This window comes from Sturnira hondurensis, unplaced genomic scaffold (assembly GCF_014824575.4).
Source record: "Sturnira hondurensis isolate 20B ecotype Veracruz unplaced genomic scaffold, ASM1482457v3 Scaffold0002597, whole genome shotgun sequence".
Lineage (NCBI taxonomy): Eukaryota > Metazoa > Chordata > Mammalia > Chiroptera > Phyllostomidae > Sturnira > Sturnira hondurensis.
Genome location: NW_028075228.1, coordinates 4,843,830 through 4,861,276, shown reverse-complemented (window position 1 = coordinate 4,861,276; position 17,447 = coordinate 4,843,830). Strand labels below are relative to the sequence as shown.

General features: G+C 47.8%; 1 protein-coding gene across 1 annotated transcript in view; it reads right to left on the bottom strand.

Annotated features, from left to right (window-relative positions):
- Nucleotides 1-434: 434 nt before the first annotated feature.
- COTL1 (coactosin like F-actin binding protein 1) overlaps nt 435-17,447 on the bottom strand; it is a 41,917-nt gene continuing 24,904 nt past the window's right edge. Inside the window, exons 3-4 of the mRNA XM_037040277.1 lie at nt 15,820-15,977; nt 435-1,717 (exon numbers count right to left, since the gene is read on the bottom strand). Of these exons, the coding sequence (XP_036896172.1) occupies nt 1,607-1,717; nt 15,820-15,977 (269 nt within the window). The 3' untranslated portion in view covers nt 435-1,606. The remainder of the gene's footprint in view (nt 1,718-15,819; nt 15,978-17,447) is intronic.

The window sequence follows — 17,447 nt, the reverse complement described above, 5'->3', positions numbered from 1 at the left end:
TGAAGCTCCAGGACAACCTCAGAAAGGATGTCACAGTCCGGCTTTTCCTGAAAAGACAGAAGGGAGGCTTCTGGCCACGCAGGAAGTATCCAAATCCTGCTGTCACACCGTCATCTCAATTCCAGGGCCTCTCCACGCCCCTCAAAAGCCTTAGCACAGGGGCATCAGGAGACCGAGGTTCGAATCCCAGCTCTGCCTCTTTCTACCTGGGAGGCCTCAGGGGAATCAGTCTCTCGGAGCCTCTGTTTCCAGAAAATGGGGACACAGACAGCGCCAGTTTCTTAGCGTGGTTGTTAAGAACTAAAGTAAGATTCTCAGTAGGAGGGTGCCCAGCCACCACTAGCTCCACAGATGCCTATTAAATCTGAAGATGACAATGGCCTTTGTTTTTATAATTTAAAAAAAAAAGCTTTATAAGGCAAATCAGACACTTGTTTTTTGAAAAACAAAAAATTTTATTTCTGTAAACTGTTTGAGTGCAGATGTTCACAGCCCCAATACAGCACAGATTTCCTCCCCACCAACAAAATGAACAAGGAAAAAGAGAAAGAGAACAATATAAAATATGCTCATGAAGAACCAAGCCAATCTCATCTTTCTTTGAAAAAAAATAACCCTTTGAATGTGTGGTGCAGACGCAGGTAAAAGATCACGGGTGATCTGGTCCCCCCGAGGCCGGGCGCCGCTGCACACCCAGTGAAGGTGGCAGACAGGACCTCTGGCCCGAGACCCCTGCTGTCGGCAGAGGACCCAAAAGTAAAGAATCAGTTCCCAGTTCTACCTACGTTCCTGTTCCGCACCCCGGGCCTCTCTCCCTAACGTCCTGGTCCCTTTGGGAGCCTCGGAATTGACCCTAAAAGACTCCCTCGGTCAAGTCTAGACTCAGACCTTCCCCCACCCCATGCCACAGTGGGACTCCAATCAAAAGGGTGGGAAAATGAATGCCAGGCAACTTTTAAGGCAAATTTTCTCCTTCGATCTGAGTCAGGCCTACACCTCTCACCACCAAGCACCATCTCCGCAGCTTAGGCAACTTTGAATGAGGTGGGGGAGGGACCCTGGAGCACATTCCGGGAAGTCTGAGCCTGACATGTGGGGCGAACGCGTGTGCTTATGAAGGCCACCAGCGACGGTGTGGCTCCAGGCACAGCTGCCCCCTCGGCGCTAGGTGGGTGGGCAAGCCGAGGAGAACCAAGACGGCAGCTGGCACGGGCCCCAGAGCAACACGAGGTCACAGCAGAGGAGGCCAGGCAGGACAGGAGAAATGCCAGGGAAAGGGGTCACCACGGGAGGTGCCTCAGACCTGAGGATGTCACCGCAGGAGGCACAAAGGTCTGATCTTGGCATCACAATTTTTCTTCAGAACAAGAAAGCTGGGGACAAAAGAGAAAGAAGGGAAAAGAAAGATGGTCCATGAGCTTTGCGAGATAGGACATATCAGGACTCATGAGCGGAGCAGGGAAGGGGAGCTGGGTTGCAGACGGGGTGGTGGGTTGTTGCCTCTCATTGCGTCTCCTCTCCCTGATGGGCTGGTAGCTGAAGCCGACGTCCCCTCCCCTGGAGAGCAGGCAAATGACTTTGGCAAGGGGCAGGGGGAGGGCTGGGGTTACTCGGTCTGGGCATCATAATTGGCTCCCCCGGCCTTCTTGAGCTCATTCTTGATGAAATCTTCCTCCAGCTCCTTCCGGTCACTGATCACAAACTCTTTAGCGAAATTCTGCAAGAACAAAATAAAACAGAGTTCCTGGTAAGAAGGGACAGGATCTAAGCATTGCTCAGGCAACACACCAGGAAGTCTCGGCACCTAAAATACTAAGAAATGGTCAAAATAAACATTTGGTGGCAAAATAGTCTGGCAGAAGAAAAAACATGACGGAAGATCAGAAAATGGGTAAAGTGAAGGTACTGTGTAGTCCCAAGACCATGGAGATAGGTCAAGGTCAAATGTGGATTTGAATCGCGGCTCTGTCATTTCCTGACTATGTTACTTTGGACAAGTTCCTCCAACTTTCGGTGCCTCAGTTGCCCCATTTGTGAAAAACCACCATTAGGAGAATAATAGGAGATAAGGTTAGAAAGATAGGCTGTTGTGCTGGTAAATGTTGAACACGAGGCTCTTAAAAAGAGAGAGAGAAGTGAGAGAGAGAGAGAAAGCAGAGAGAAGCCCTGATTTCTCCCTTTTGCCCATTTCCATGGTGTGAATATTCCTGTGGTGGTTGATTTCAAGCTACCAACATAACATCACTGTCCATGAAGTTGGAAAGAGACACATGATTGGCTCTCGTGAGCTGGTGTAAGCTAGCCTCCCGCCCCCATCATAATGGTGCAAGGTTTCCAGTCTCAGGTCTGAGCGATCAGCCCAGGCACCGAATGCACAAAGCACGTACTGAGCTCTCGGCCACACTCAGTTACTTTTGGGCAGGGGTTTGCATTCATTTAACAAACATCATGCCCTGTGACGGGGCTTTAGTGACATGCTAAACTCGGTCACTGTGCCCTCTTTGGGTGCACATTTCAACCGCAAACCTCCACAGGCCAGGCAAACATGAGGCACTTGGTAAATACTCGTGGCAGGAATGAGTGAAGCAGGTAATCTGGCTTATCAGATAACTCCAAGCCATGAGGAATCGACAGCTATTTTAACCTGTGGATCACAAGACTTCAACAAACAAGATAAACCTGAGAGTAGTGACAGGTACAGAAAATTTTACCCAAATATAAATAACAAGTCTGAAAGTCAGAAAGTCAACCTCATAAACAAACTCCACAAAGAAATAACATCAATAATGTCCACCATTTATTACACACTTACATGTACCAGACACTGCCACACATGGGCAAACTTAATTCTTAAAACCCTGTACTAAAACCCAACAGATCTCCTAGAGATCTATCCAAGCGAAATGGAAGCGGACATCTGCATGAACACCTACACACAAATATACCTAGCAGCATTACTTGTAACAGCCAAAGAGTGGACACAATTCAAATGTCCATCGACAGATGAACAGATAAGCAAAATACGATCTGTCTGCACAATGGAATACTACTCAGCCATGAACAGAATGAAGTACTGATTCATGCTACAACATGGATGAACCTCAAAACCATTATGGTAAAGGAAAGAAACCAGCCATGAAAGAGCATGGGGTGTAGAGTTCCACTCATATAAAACATCCGTAAAAGGCAAATCCATGGAGACAGGAAGTACTGACCAGATCAGTGGCTGCCAGGGCCTGGGAGGGGACATAAGGAGTGACTACTAATGCATCTGAGGTTTTTGGGGGGTGATGAAAATATCTGGGACAAAACAGAGGTGGTGGCTGCAGAGCACTGTCAATGAACTAAGTGCCACTGGATTGTATATTTTAAAATGGCTCATTTTATGTTATGTGAGCTTTACTTCAATTAAAAAAAAAACATGAATACAAACGTAAGTCACCATCCCTCCAAGTAGAATGACTAAGCCCAGGAGAGCACTCAAGGTCAAGTTTTACAGTATCAACACAGACCGTTTGCCATGCCAAGCCACTAAGAATACGAACAGGGAGGGAGGAGCAGGAGGTCACTATTTACCAAGCAGCTAGTGTGGGCCAGGCGCTGCCTCACGCATTTTCTCACTTAATCCTCCCTCGGTATATTAGCTTTTTATTCGTGATAAGACCCAAAAGTTGGGCTTGGTGCGATTGTGTAACTCGCCCCCGGGTGACTAAACATTGTTTCTATTCCCTACTGTGCTGCCCAGGGTCTGTGTACATGCTCAGAAAGAGCAAACCCTAGCTGGATGAAGGGGCCAGAAAAGAGAACCGGGAATGAACGTGTTTCTCAACCCAGAGCCCCAGGGGCACGAGGAAGGGCAGAGGGCAGACTCGGGGGAAGGAAGCCCCAAGTCTTGCTGCCTGCGATAGCTATATATGGCAATCTAAAGCAATAAGGACACTCCCGTTGGTGTGGGTTAGCCATTAGAAAGAAGGTTTAGATTAAGAAGTAAGTTTGATAAGGGCTGAGAAATCTACAGGGAGCACAGTCCAACCTAAATCACAAGTATATGGGTTTTCAAAGTAAGGACAAAATGAAGAACAAAAGAGGATAAAAAAAGACTAATGAAAACAATAAACAATAAGTGCAAATGAACAAAACTACCTTTTAAAAAAGGCTGCCTCAAACTCCAAAAAATGCAATCCCAAACCCTGCGCTACATACCAGAGACACGTATAAAACCAGGAGATCAGCAAAAAATTATTCTACCAAACAAAAGTACATAGAAAAGCAACCTTATCCATCCCCACTATGGGGACCAGCACCCAGAGGGCAGATGGGAGGTGATGGCCACGCAGGGGCAGCCCCAGGGGGCCTCACGGGTCTCCCCAAACCCAGGATGCTTGTGCACCTCAGGGACTTCAAACGTGAGTTGATTCTTCCCTTCATGATGTGGACTCTTCGAAAGTCCCCCAAAGGTCTGATTCATCCTGAAACCCTACTCAAAAAGACCCTCACATTTCTCTGCCAGCAGTCCTTGCAAAGTGGGCCTTGGACTTGGCAAGGGGGATGACAGCACCCCCGCACATGGATTTCATTGTGGGCTTCTAAAAAGAGGCAGCGCCCTGGCCGAACGGCTCAGTGGGTTGGAGTGGCAGCCCATACACCAAAAGGTCGTGGGTTCAATCCCTGGTCAGGGAACATGCAGGAGGCAACCGATCGATGTTGCTCTGTCTCTCTTTCTTCCTTCCTCTCTCTCTAAAATCAATAAGCATGTCTTTGTGTGAAGACTTAAAATTAATTAATTAATTAATTAATTAAAGAGACAGATATGAGCAAAAAGGGGTTTTCGGACAGCCAGACCCTGACCTGGGGGCAAGACCCGAGACCTGCAGAAGCCTGCAAGGATCTACCCACACTAAAAAGCACAGGAACACGTGCAAAGCACGGCCACCTCCCCACTCTCAGCCACTGTCCCCAACACCCTCAGGGTGCCACCAAATGGCTACGGGGCGGATGCAGGAACACTAACTACTCAAGAGACAATCCTTGCTAGAAAGGGGGCTGTCAGGCCCCAGGGAAATACTAATACATAGAGAATTTCAAGTTTTCCAGGGACCCCTTTTAAGGAAAGCAGAAGAGAAACAGGTGACACTAATTATAAAAATATTTTGTCTAACTCTATATATTTACAGTATTGCCACTTTAATGTGATCGATGTATAAAACCACCAATGACCTCTTCCACCTCCTTCCCTCCACACCGAGTCTCGGGGAGCCAGTGAGCCCTGTACTCACATGTCACACAGCAGGATGACAAGCTACACCTCATGTGCTCAGCAGCCACAGGTGGCCGGTGACAGTGCCGGTCTAGGCAGAACAGGAGTGAGTCTGAAAGATCCCGGTGCTCAGTCACAAGGAATCACTAATCGTAAAACACCAGAGCCGACCTGAGTCGGGGAGGGGCCTTCTGAGGACTGGGAACGTTCCAGGTGGTGGTTTCAAAGGTATGTAAAATTCAAATTTTATCCATCTATACACCGAAGATTCCTGCATTCTCCTCCATGTAAGTTACACCTTCCTTAACAAAAAGAAAGGGGAGGGGTGGAGCTGAAAGAGCCTCTGAAACCCTGGCAATTCACCACCTCATTTGATAGAGAAGCAGCCAGAAGAGACTGAGAGGCAGGGATCAGTTCCCCCCAGGGCCCTGGGGGGAGGCCTGGCCTCGGTCTCTCTCACATGCCCTCTCCTTTGCAATCCACCTCCCAGGCTGTACCAGATTGCCTGGCCCTCCATGTCAGCATGTCCAAGCTGCCTAAGCCAAACACCACACACTTCTAAGCCAAATGAGCCAGTCTGCTTCTAGAAAGATCTTTGTCATGTCCAGGAATGCTGTGTCCCTGGCTAATAGCTTCCAGGCAGGGTCTCACCCTTTTCTGCTACAGCAGGACTTGTCAAAGGCAGAATTCCCGTCCAGCGAAATACGACTCCAAGATGGTTTGGAAACGCATACCAACCTCGTTCGGGACACGTTTTGTCCCTGTGACTTTTCTCAAGTGCACAGATGCTCACGCTTCAGAGACGTGAGACAGACATAGTCTGCTTCCGAGGAAGGCAACTCTAGAGAAGGACTAGGGTTAGGAACCGAGACTCTGCACCTAGTCCAGAATCTAGGCGCAAGGCTGATTTCAAAGTGCACAAATATTTTCCTATTCTTTGTTTGAAATCATCTCATTTTTAAACAGCTCCCAATTGCCTGAGTGTAAACCCCAGCTTCAGTCCTAAAAAAGCATGCTGGGAGTAGATCTGGGCCACAGACAAATAGGGACAATCGTCCACGTGCATCTCCAGCAGCAGCCTTAGTGACCTGCCCTGAGTCTTAGTTTCCTCACCTGCAATGGGGACAATAAGAGGACCCACATCCCAGGGCTGTTGTGAGGATCTGATGTGTGTGCAAAGCGCTGGGACACTCTGCAAGCGTGCCGGTCTGCTTCGAGTAAGTGCTCGAGGATGGGTACATAGTATTTTAAATGACCCTGGGTTCACCTTCATTCTCCAGATTATTAGCAGAGTCTAATCGATAAAGGACTTTCCTGAACCACTCGGAATGAAGGCACACGGAGTGGCTGGTGCCTCTTCTCTCACCCCACACTGATTTCTCCATCCCCACCACTTATATTTTTAATGAAGGGACGACTGGGAAATCCTCAAAATAACCAAGGCAGTGACATTGACACCTCCTTGCCCTCGCAGAGAGAAGACGACAAGTCCAGCTGCACACCCAGAACCTGGGGACAGGGTTAAGCCATGCGAAGACAGGGACAAGGTCTGTTGAGCAGATCCATCAGGTCTTCTACCTAGAACGTTAGGTCTAAGTGGGTGGCTAGAGAATGTGGGGGAAGGTCTGGGAAGAAATGAAAATGAGTGGGGAGGCTTTGACCGCTGCATCCGTGATGTCAGCGATGCAAAAGTGGAGCCAGGTGGGAAGCATGACCTTCATTGTATCCAAAGACAACGTGAGCTAATGCAATTCATTCTTCCAGCAAACACATGCTTACTGAACACGCATTACATGTCCGGCACTCATTAAGTCCTCAGAAGTCAAAGTTCTGGTTCTTAGGGGTCTCTCTGAGAGCTGAAGAAGAGAACTCAGGGGCTCTACAACGTGCTGAAGGAAGCAGTCAATGGCTCAGGGCCCTGGTTTCTGTCTCTGTGAAAGAAGACTGCTGTACAACTAGTTTTCCGGGCCCTTTTCCCACCAGTCACCCATGGATTTGCACCCAGAGCACATAGAATTGGACACCAGAATCCAAGGGGCAATGGAGAAAACTGGCACAGAAAACTCAACTTTGGGGTCAGAGTCTGGCTTTCTACAGGAAAGCTGCATGCCAGTGGCAGGCCCATCCCAAATCCCTGCAAAATAGTGCCAGGGATGGACTCTCCCCTCCCACGTGTGATAGATGGAACAGGGGGTGAACAAGGTACATGCTGGCCACGAAAATGTATTTTTCCCCAAGTGGGCAAAGATTGTATTATAAACCAAAGACCTCGGTGTGCTGAAGAAAAGCAGTCAGACCCCAGCAGCTGGAACAAGAGCCAGATGGAAAAGCACAGCGTCAGACCTGCTGGGCATTTAGCTACCAACCCCTCCTGGGCCTCCTACACTTCCCTCCTACAACTGTTCCAAAGTGCTTCAAAGAGCAAGGTTTGAAAAATCCTTCCAGCAAGGTGTAATTTACTCAGAAAGAACAAGTTCTTACAATAGGCATGAGTTATCACAGAAAAGCAAAAAACAAACATCAAAATGCTGTGGTCTCATGTTTGACAGATTCGGTAACAAAGGCACCTGCATCACCGCCATAGTTCAGCAATGATGAGCCCCGACTTCCCCAAGGAGAGAACAAAGGACTAGAGAGAGGCATGCAGTCACATTTCTGATGGGCACAGGATAACTGTCCAGTGCAGATGGAGGGCTGAAGATATAACATTTTAAAGCATGCTGTGGATAACTTTGGGCCAAAAATAGAAGTCGCCATCCATATGCCTCACATCCTCGCCCTGCAGGGCCACCCACCTCTTTAGCATTTGGGGGACTGCTTGGGACCTGACTCTACTTTGCCTGATTTCTGACTGTGGCTCCCACTAGATCAGGGCAAGAGTGGTGAAAACATATGCAACTCTCTCCTCCTGAAACCAATGCAGATATTACAAATCAATTGCGTGCTTTCCCAATAAGTTCAGACTTAACCTCAGAATCCTCTTAACCCAGAGCTCCAACTAGCCCCTGGTATCAGTCAGTTGATAAGCAAGATTAAATCCAAGTTTAGGCCTTTGGTTTCTATCTGGTCAAAACCGTACCTAGCATTTCTTGTTCCTCAGCCACACCCACTTTGGGGAACTTTTCCCAACGCAGTAATTCAACAGATTTTTTAAACGTATTTTTTTTTAAGTTTTTATTTATTTATTTTTTTGAGAGAGGGGAAGGGAAGGAGAAAGAGAGGGAGAGGTGTTTTGAGAAATATCAATGTGTGGTTGCCTCTCATGAGCCCCCCACCAGGGACCTGGCCCACAACCCAGGCGTGTGCCCTGACTGGGAATTGAATCTGCAACCTTTTGGTTCGCAGGTCCATGCTCAATCCACTGAGCTACACCAGCCAGGGTCAACAGATTTTTTTAAAAGGACAACTCACAGTCACAGATGTTCACTGTCGGTAAACAGTGAACTATTTACACTTTCAACAGAAGTTGAATAAATAAAAAAATAGTACCTATTTATTTAGTAACTATATATAGTGAACACTGTATACACATCAGACACTTTGAATATAGTATCTTATTTAATTTTTTACAATTCCAAAAGGTATATTATGATCCCAAATTTTCAGAGAGCTTGGTTAAAAGAACTCTGGAGCACAGAGCTGGCCGCAGGGCTCTGATTGGCCAGCCCACCGTGAAAGGGGTCTCCCGTGCCCCACCATCTGACTTCCAATTCAACACTCTCCTTGGCTCAAGGACTCATCCCTCCAAACCTTTATTTCCTCATCTGTATTTGGGGGTAGTAACAGCACATGGCTCATGATGAATAAGCCTGGCCCTCCAAACATGACACCTGGCATCACCTGTCACAGGCTGCTGAGGAGCTCTGTACTTGTCACCAGGTGGCCGTGTTTTAAATGAGTCCTGGCCGGGCAGCTCAGCTGGACACTCAGTTGGTCAGAGTGTCATCCTGATATGCCAAGGTTGCCGGTTTGATCACCAGTCGGGGCACCTACAAGGACCATCTAATGAATGCATGAAAAATGATTGGAAAGAGTCAAAGTTTCTCTCCCTTTCTCTCTAAAAATCAATCAATCAATAAAATAAAATAAAATAAAATAATTATACATAAATGACATAAGCAACAAAGCCCCATTGCCCGACCCCAGGCCCAGGCCCGGGCCCAGGTGAAACGCACCAACACAGAAGGCCTTTCCTGGCTCTGAGGAGAGCGAGGGCCTTACCGTGAACCACGGGCTTGAAGAAGCATAAACACAAACAGCTGAAATCCTCAGGAGAGAAATGAGGGGTTGTGGATGGTCCCCAAGTGCTGTGTGACAACTGACTCTCTGCACGGGGGAGCAGCAGCGGACGAATCTCATTAAACGGAGGTGTGAAGATACCCCCCAGCTGACCCAGCCAGGGCGAACCTCTGCTTTCTACTGAGACAGAAGCGCAGCCTTTGGAAACTCCAACCAACGCCCATAGCCCTCCCTCAGTATAACTGGCTCCCACAGTTTAATTCAACCCGAAGGGCATTTATTGAAGATTTACTAGCCTTTGTCCTAAGAATATACAAAGAATAAGACACAGTCTAGAGCCTGTGTGAAGAGATGTTTTTCTTCGTTTTTCATTGTTTTTTTTTCTTATTAGTACCTGTTATATGCCTTGTACAGAATAAAGAGTGGCCATGGTCCCTGCCCTCAAGATCACTTTCTAGCATTTATTTATAATGTATAATTCATGGAATCTGGATCCTAGTAGAAACACAGATAAAGAAGTAATTAACTCTGACTGAGGCTGGTAGAGTGGGGTAAAGAATTGGGATTTTGAAGAATGAACAGGAGGAGTTCACCAGTTACCAAAATGGGGAAACTATTCTCATAGCCATTGTTCTTCTTCAGTCCTTCCAACAGCTCTGTGAAAACTCATATTCTCTTTTTCATAAGTGAACAGTTTCTAGAGGTCAAGTTACTTGCCCGAAGTCCTCAAACTCACAGCTGATGGAGCTGCAATATCAGCGTGGGCCTCGCTCCCCCTAAGGCCATTATCTTTTCTATTTGGCACAGCAGCATTTAAAAAAAATTTTTTAATCCTCACCCAAGGATACACTTTATTGATTTTGGAGGAAGAAGAAAGGAGAGAGAGAGAGAGAAACGTCAACCAGGTGCCTGCCATACGTGCCCTGACTGGGGATCGAACCCACGATGTTTCTGGGATACAGGACAACACTCCAACCAACTGAGCAACCCGGCCATGGCTCAGCATTTAAAAAAAAATAAGAACAAAGCAACCACACTTACTGTCCACTTGAAAAGTGTCTTAGGCACGGACAAAAAAATAAAAAGTTTCAACCATAAGAAAAAATTGAGAAACAGTAAAATTTTTTAAAAACATAAAAGGTTTGTTTTCTGCAGAGCTTCACAGAGCCTTCCCTGTGCCATGGGAGTCTACATGAGTTGAGTTTCCAAACACATGTGGGCTCTGAACATTCTACCTGGTGCGGGAGGACTTTGGGGAAGCATGTGATGAGGTGACATGATCGAGTCGGGGCTTGGGACCAGACCGTCTGGGGGCCAGGCAGAGCACCAAGTGTCCAGGCACAGGGACCTGGAGGGAGTTACCCAACCCTCCCCCGCCCCAGGCTTGTCATCCATAAAACAGGGATGACGGCAGCAATGGCGCTGCTTTCAAGAATAAATGATTTAATACATGAAGGGTCCTTAAAAGTGTCAGACATACAGTAGGGATACAATAAAACCATTGATAGTAATATTACCACACACTGGTACACAGAAGTCACTCTCCCAGAGGAGTGCTGGGTACATCTGGCCCTGAGGGGTGGGATGAGGTCCAGAATGTAGGACAACCCCGCTCCTGGCATTTAAAGCCCTCAGAATGTACATTAGGCTGACAACCGTCTCTGACATGTCTGTCCTTCCTCCCTCCGTGGCTTCTTGGAGGAAATACTCTGCTCTTTTCCCAGCACTGAAGGTGGAGATGTGCCCTCTGATTACTTGGCCCCATGGACATTCAAATACATTAAAAAGTAAATAAGAAGATCGTGTGAATAAAGCCATCCTGCAGGGCAAGCCTGACGCGTCACTGACCAAGGCTGGCTCCAAATCAAGGCAGCCTGGCCTGGCACAGGAGGGTCTATACAGTGGCAATTGCATTGTCCCCATAATCCTGCAGGGGTGCCAGAACAATGGGATGGGCGATTTGTCCTCGGCACCAGCCTGGCCCTTCTGTGCAGCAGATGACAGTGGCAGAGAAGCAGCCGTGCGTGCTGTCTGATCACCACATTCCCGGAACTCAAGTCCGGGGTTGCCCTCCTCCTCCAGCCTGCCCAGCCCAGCAGCCCGTTTCCCCACCCCCCAGCCATTAACACGGCTCGGTGTCTCAGCCTAGCTCTGAACACAGACCACAGAGACCCAAAGTCAAACCTTCTGACTTTTAACTTCTCCGGGCTCCAGACCAGGACCTGCTGCTTTGCCAGCCTGTGGGTTTGGGGCAAGTGCTATGCACTGCTCTGGCCCTCGGTTTCTGCATATGCTGATGCACCTGTACAGCAGGCCCCAGGGGAGGTACAGAGCATCTGAAGTCAGCACTGGCAAGAGTGTGTGAGGCCAGGACCTTGCGTGCTGATATGGCTTTGACTCTGGTCTAAGCCATTTGCAAGAGAATTAGGCAACTTGGATTAACATTCGTGCCCCACACCTGTGGCTCACCATGTGGGCCGACCATCTTTGAAGGAAATAATTCACAGCATACAAAACTGGGCATCACCCTGGGTCTAAAAGGGACAGCTTGGAATAACCATAACTACTCCTTCTGGGTCTTCACCAAACCCGGTTCTGAACACTTTCTCTATATAGCAACCCAAAGAAGCAGATGTTCCATTACCCCTGGTTTGAATCTCAGGGGGTTGAGGCTCAGAGAGGGTGAGCAGTGTGCCCAAGGCCACACAGTAAGTGGTGGAGCTAAAACCGGAACCCACACCATCTGGCTCCAAAGACTGCATTCCAGACCACTGCACACCCTGTCTTTTTGTCTGACAAAGTAAAATAAGGTTCCTTTAAAGGTAAGATGTTGTCAAAGCACCCCATTAAAAAAGGCAAAATTTCAGAATATGTCAAAACAGAATATGACACAGCAAATCAACTCATTTGGTAAATGGGGAAACTGGGTTCCGGGGAGGAAGAAAGACTTGCTCATAGTCAGGCAGGTAGAAGACCCGCCTTCTTGGCTCCGCTGTACCCACATCGATTCACGTTCTCTACGTTTTACACAAAGAGTAAGGATGTGGGCAAACGACTTCTGTTACATTAAAGACCAAGGGTGTATCAATAATCTTCAAGCAAAAGTCAACCCACTTATTCTTCATGTGGAAATCATGGCAAAAGCTGGGAAACTGATCCAGTCCCCAAAACATGCAACCCAGACTGGCTCATCTGCAGGGCCCCTTAGAGGACACTGGGTGCCCATTAAACAAAGGGGAAACACACACACGCCAGGATCGGCATGATTTTTGTGGCTGTCAAAAGACACCACTATGCCAGCAAAATTGACCCTTTGTAACTTAAATGGCCATATTCACAACTGTAGTATAATGTGAGGTTTTGTAATAGTTTCAAACGTTTTTAAATAGATAGGTGGAAATGCAAAAGGTAATGCTCAACATATTACATTGCACCTTCAGTTCCAGATACGCCCAAGCACCCCCTCCGGAGGGGACATCTGCACGCTCCATCTACATACCAGCATCCCTTTCCTTTAACTGGAATCATGCCCGAGCTGCCAGTCATGAAGCCCCACCTCCTTGCCTGACAGGATGTACATGTGACCTAAGCTGGGCCAATTGGGGTCACTTTAAAGGAATGATTGACATTGTGGGAGAAGGGTTCTCTCCCTGGGATCAAGGCAAGAAGAACCATCATGCCTGGACCATTCTTCCTGCTGTTCAGAGGCCACCTGAGGACCAACCCTGAGAAAAGAGAGATGAAAGGAAGATCCTGCTTCAGCGCTGGTTCCAGCCACACCTAAAGCCAGGAAATTCTGTATGCACTTCCCAGGCAAGAGAGTCAGACCACTTTCCTTTTTGCTGCAATGTAACTGAGTTCACAAACCAAATAATTATAACCAATACTATCAGCTGAGGGGTCCCACAAAAAAATCATATTTCCCCAAATCGCTCTCATTCCCTGGCCCACTTCGCCAACCTGAGATGAGTTCTAGTTTAAAAGGAAGTCATCAGGTTGCTACGGGTACAGAGCTTTTTTGGAGGGGCGATGAAGTAGTTCTGGCACTAACAATGGTGGTGACTGCACGACACAGTGAAGGTACTTATGCCACTGAATTGTATGCTTTACTGTGGCTAAAATGATCCACTGTATGTGGTTATATTTTATCAATATAATTTGCAAGATTCAAACACTGCCCTCATTGGACACATCCTGGCAAACGCTCTCTCTTTGCTTGTTCCCTCATCTCCCAGCCACTCCTAGGATTGGCCAATGAAGAGAACTACCCAAGTGTAGACAGCAGACTCCAGCAGGAGAGGCTGGCCATGGGATATGCAGTCCTTGCACTGTCCATTCTGCTGCCATAAAAGAAACCCCCTGAAAGCTGGTTAACCATTAAAACCATTTATTGAATATTCACTATGTCCCAGGCATGACACTAACCCTTTTAGAAGGTAATCTGACAACCCATACCTTTTTATTTTTATTATTATTTTTTAAAATCCTCATCTGAGGGTATATTTATTGCTTTTAGAGAGCGAGGAAGGGAGAGAGAGAAAAAGACATCAATTGGGTTTTTTCCATATACACCCCAACCAGGGATGGAACTTACAACCTTCTTGTGTACAGAACAACGCTCCCATCAACTGAGCCACTCGGCCAGGGCTGACAACCCGTACCCTTTAAAAGTGATCATCACGCCTATGAATTCTGGAGCCCTACCTCCTGAAAACATATTCTAAAGAAACAGCCCATCGGAAGAGAGGAAGGAGGTGCGTGTCTGAGACTGGTGGTGAAACAGTATTTATACAGATAAAAATGGGAGGCAACTTAGGAGGCCAATAGCCGGGGACCACTCAGTACATTGCGGCCCACATGGGGCAGGGGACAGCTGGCCTCCAGGAAGCGTTCGTTGCTGCGGCTCTGCAGTCCCATAGCATGTGAAATTATGTTAAGTGAAAAAATAAAACAGCAGCCAGCGAGAGCGTGGTTTGCAGGCTGCGTCTGCATCCATGCACCGAGGTGGTGCGCTCGCCCACAGAGCTGGTAGGAAGGTTAGAAAAGTAGGCTGTGATAATGGAATGATAGGAATTTTTTTCTTTCTTAATACTTTTTAAATATTTGGGGTAATCTTTGACTTACCAAAAGTTCTCCCATACCCGACGCCCAGTTTCACAATTACGAGCCTCTGGTGCCACTGCACTGTGCTTATTGCAGTCAGGCAGCCAGCCCTGGAATGGCGCTGTAACCGAACTCCAGACTTCATTCTGATTTCACCAGTTTTTCTGTTCCAGGATCCAGTCCAGCACACCACATGCAACACAACCTATTTGTGTGTGTTTTGTTTCGTTACAATTTGGTGGCCTTTGGTATAGTCACAGATATGTGCAGCCACCACCATAGTCAATTTCAGAACATTTTCAGCACCTGAAGAAGAAAGCCCCTACCCAATAGCTACCGCACCTCCCTGGCATGGGCTTTGAAAAAAATCCTTTTGCAAAATGGACAGCCCTTTGGTAAAAAGAGAACTCTCTCTCTCAACTCCCTGTGCCTGGTTTTTCTTTCTGGAATTCAGATTCTCTTTTCTCACATGCCTTAGCCCCAACCTTTGAAGTTTCCAAGTGTCAATTTTCATTATGTCCAGAATGAAAAATACTTTACAGTTGAGAACCCTATAAGTAGAATTGTTCAGAAGCTCAGAGGCAAAACCAAGGGCAAACCTGCCTTTCTCTCCCTTTCAGGCAAAGAGAGACTTGGGAATAAGTCAGCCCTGAGCGGTGCCCCGCTGTCCAGACTGGAATCTGTGCCACCCCACACAGCCTTTGTCATTACAGCCATCAAGATTATCATAACGTCCCCACTGGCCCTCAGAAGGTTGACATTTGTTCATTCAACAAGTGTTATCATGTACCTACTGTGTGCCAGGCACCCTTCAGAGAGGACATGTATGAATTCTCACACTGGGTCCTCATGGCAACCCCTGGAAGTCAAACGTGATCATTCATGATGCAAACAGGTAGCGGCTGCCATTCCAGGCCTCCCTCCAGCCCTCTTCTCCACGAGGCACCTGCCCAACCTCAAAGGTAAACCCCCAGCCGCCATGCTTCTAGCAGGCGATGGATGGGCAGGATGCAGCTACTTGCCTCCTAGCCTGCACGCTGAAAACACTTCTGGTAGCATTTCACCAGTGACTGTGTGGTCCAGAGACAAAGCACAGCTTGCCTGAAGTCACGGCTAAGTCACAGACCCGGGAGTCAAACTCAGCCCCCTCAGTCCCTGCTGGATGGTGACCCTTTCTGGATGGGACCCCCAGGTCCAGAAGGAAACCCGAGGCCAGTTACCTGCACAACCTCCTTCACCAGGGTCTTGTCTGTGCCGGTTTTGGCTCGCTGCAGCCCACTGACGTTCTCACCGATCCACGTGATGAGGGCGAACTTGGACCTCTTGCTCATGGCGTCCCCAGTGGTGAAGCGCACAAAGGCAAAGAATCGGATATCATCTGCAGCCAACAGCAAAAAGAGGGCATAGGGTTGGGTTAAAATACCCCCAAACCACAACTCCGAGGAGGGGCTAAAAGCCATGGGTGTACCCAGAGCAGCACAGCTGGGACCTAACACTGACCTTGGCCAACATTCTATCATTTGATCATGACAACAGCACCCAGGCTTTGATGTCATCTCACAGATCGGAAATGAAGGCTCAGAAGGGTCACCAGACACTCCCAAGGCCACACAGGCAGTAGGAAGCCACACTGGGATGTGAACCCAGCCTCTCTGGCTGCTATACCTGCCACCCTCCCAACTCTCATACTATTGAGGCTCAAGCTCTCGGTCTTACTCAGGAAAAAGTTCATCAACTTGTCTTATCCCCAGTCTTCAAGACCCCATTAGGACTAGGGATAGGAAAGCCACATGGACATGGGAACTGAGTTGGGGAGGAGTCGGAGGGGAGGAAGTGGCCCATATTTTGGCCTGGGATACAGCTCTGGGCCTACTGGGCATGTCTAGCTTATGGCTAGACAACTAGGCCATTAAGAATTCTGAGTGTCCCTCCATTGGCTGCATCCTGCTTGTTATAGCTTACATATTCATTTGTATTAAAATGACTATAGAGCACACTTAGGTAAACATAAGGACCGTGGGCCGAATCTAGCCCTCCACCTTGTTTTATCCAGCCAGTACCTTGTTTCCACCCCGGGGACAGCGCTGAGCTCTCGCTTAACTGTTAAGGAGCAGTTACATTTATATGGTCCTAAAATTACATTCAGCCCTTTGAAGGCAACCACAAGGCTGATGTGGCCCCCAGTGAAAATGAGTTTGACACCCCTGCCCTAGAGGTTAGTTTGTTCCAGTGATCTACATTTACATTTCATTTCCACACTTTTTTCATTAGCGTCACTTTAGAATGTCTTCCACAGGCTAAGTTCCCCTGACCGCCTTTCCTTATGTCACCAAAACATCCTTGAACTTTTTTTTTTAAAAGATTTTATTTATTTATTTATCTTTAGAGGGGAAGGAGAGAGGGAGAGAAACATCAATGTATGGTTGCCTTTTGTGCATCCCCTGCTGGTAGTTAGCCTGCAAGGAACCGGCCTGCAACCCAGGCATGTGCCCTGACCGGGAATCGAACCGCAATTGTCTGGTTTGCAGCATCCTTGAACTTTTAAAGTGCGTGTGCGCGTGTGTGTGTCCCACAAGGACAGTGGGCTGGAGGGTTCTTTGTTGTGGGGCGCCCCTGGGTGTCACAGAATATTAAGCAGCACCCTCAGCCTCCACCTACGAGATGCCAGTAGCATAGTCCCCAACCTGATACGACAACCGAAAGTGTGTCCAAACACTGCCCCATGCCCGCTGGGAGGCAGAGCCACCCCTAGCCAAAAACAAACTCCTAGTTACAGCTTGTGTCCCACTTAATCAGGACTGCCTTTGTGTCTTCCACTGATATTCTGTGCTCTTCACGGAGAAGTCAC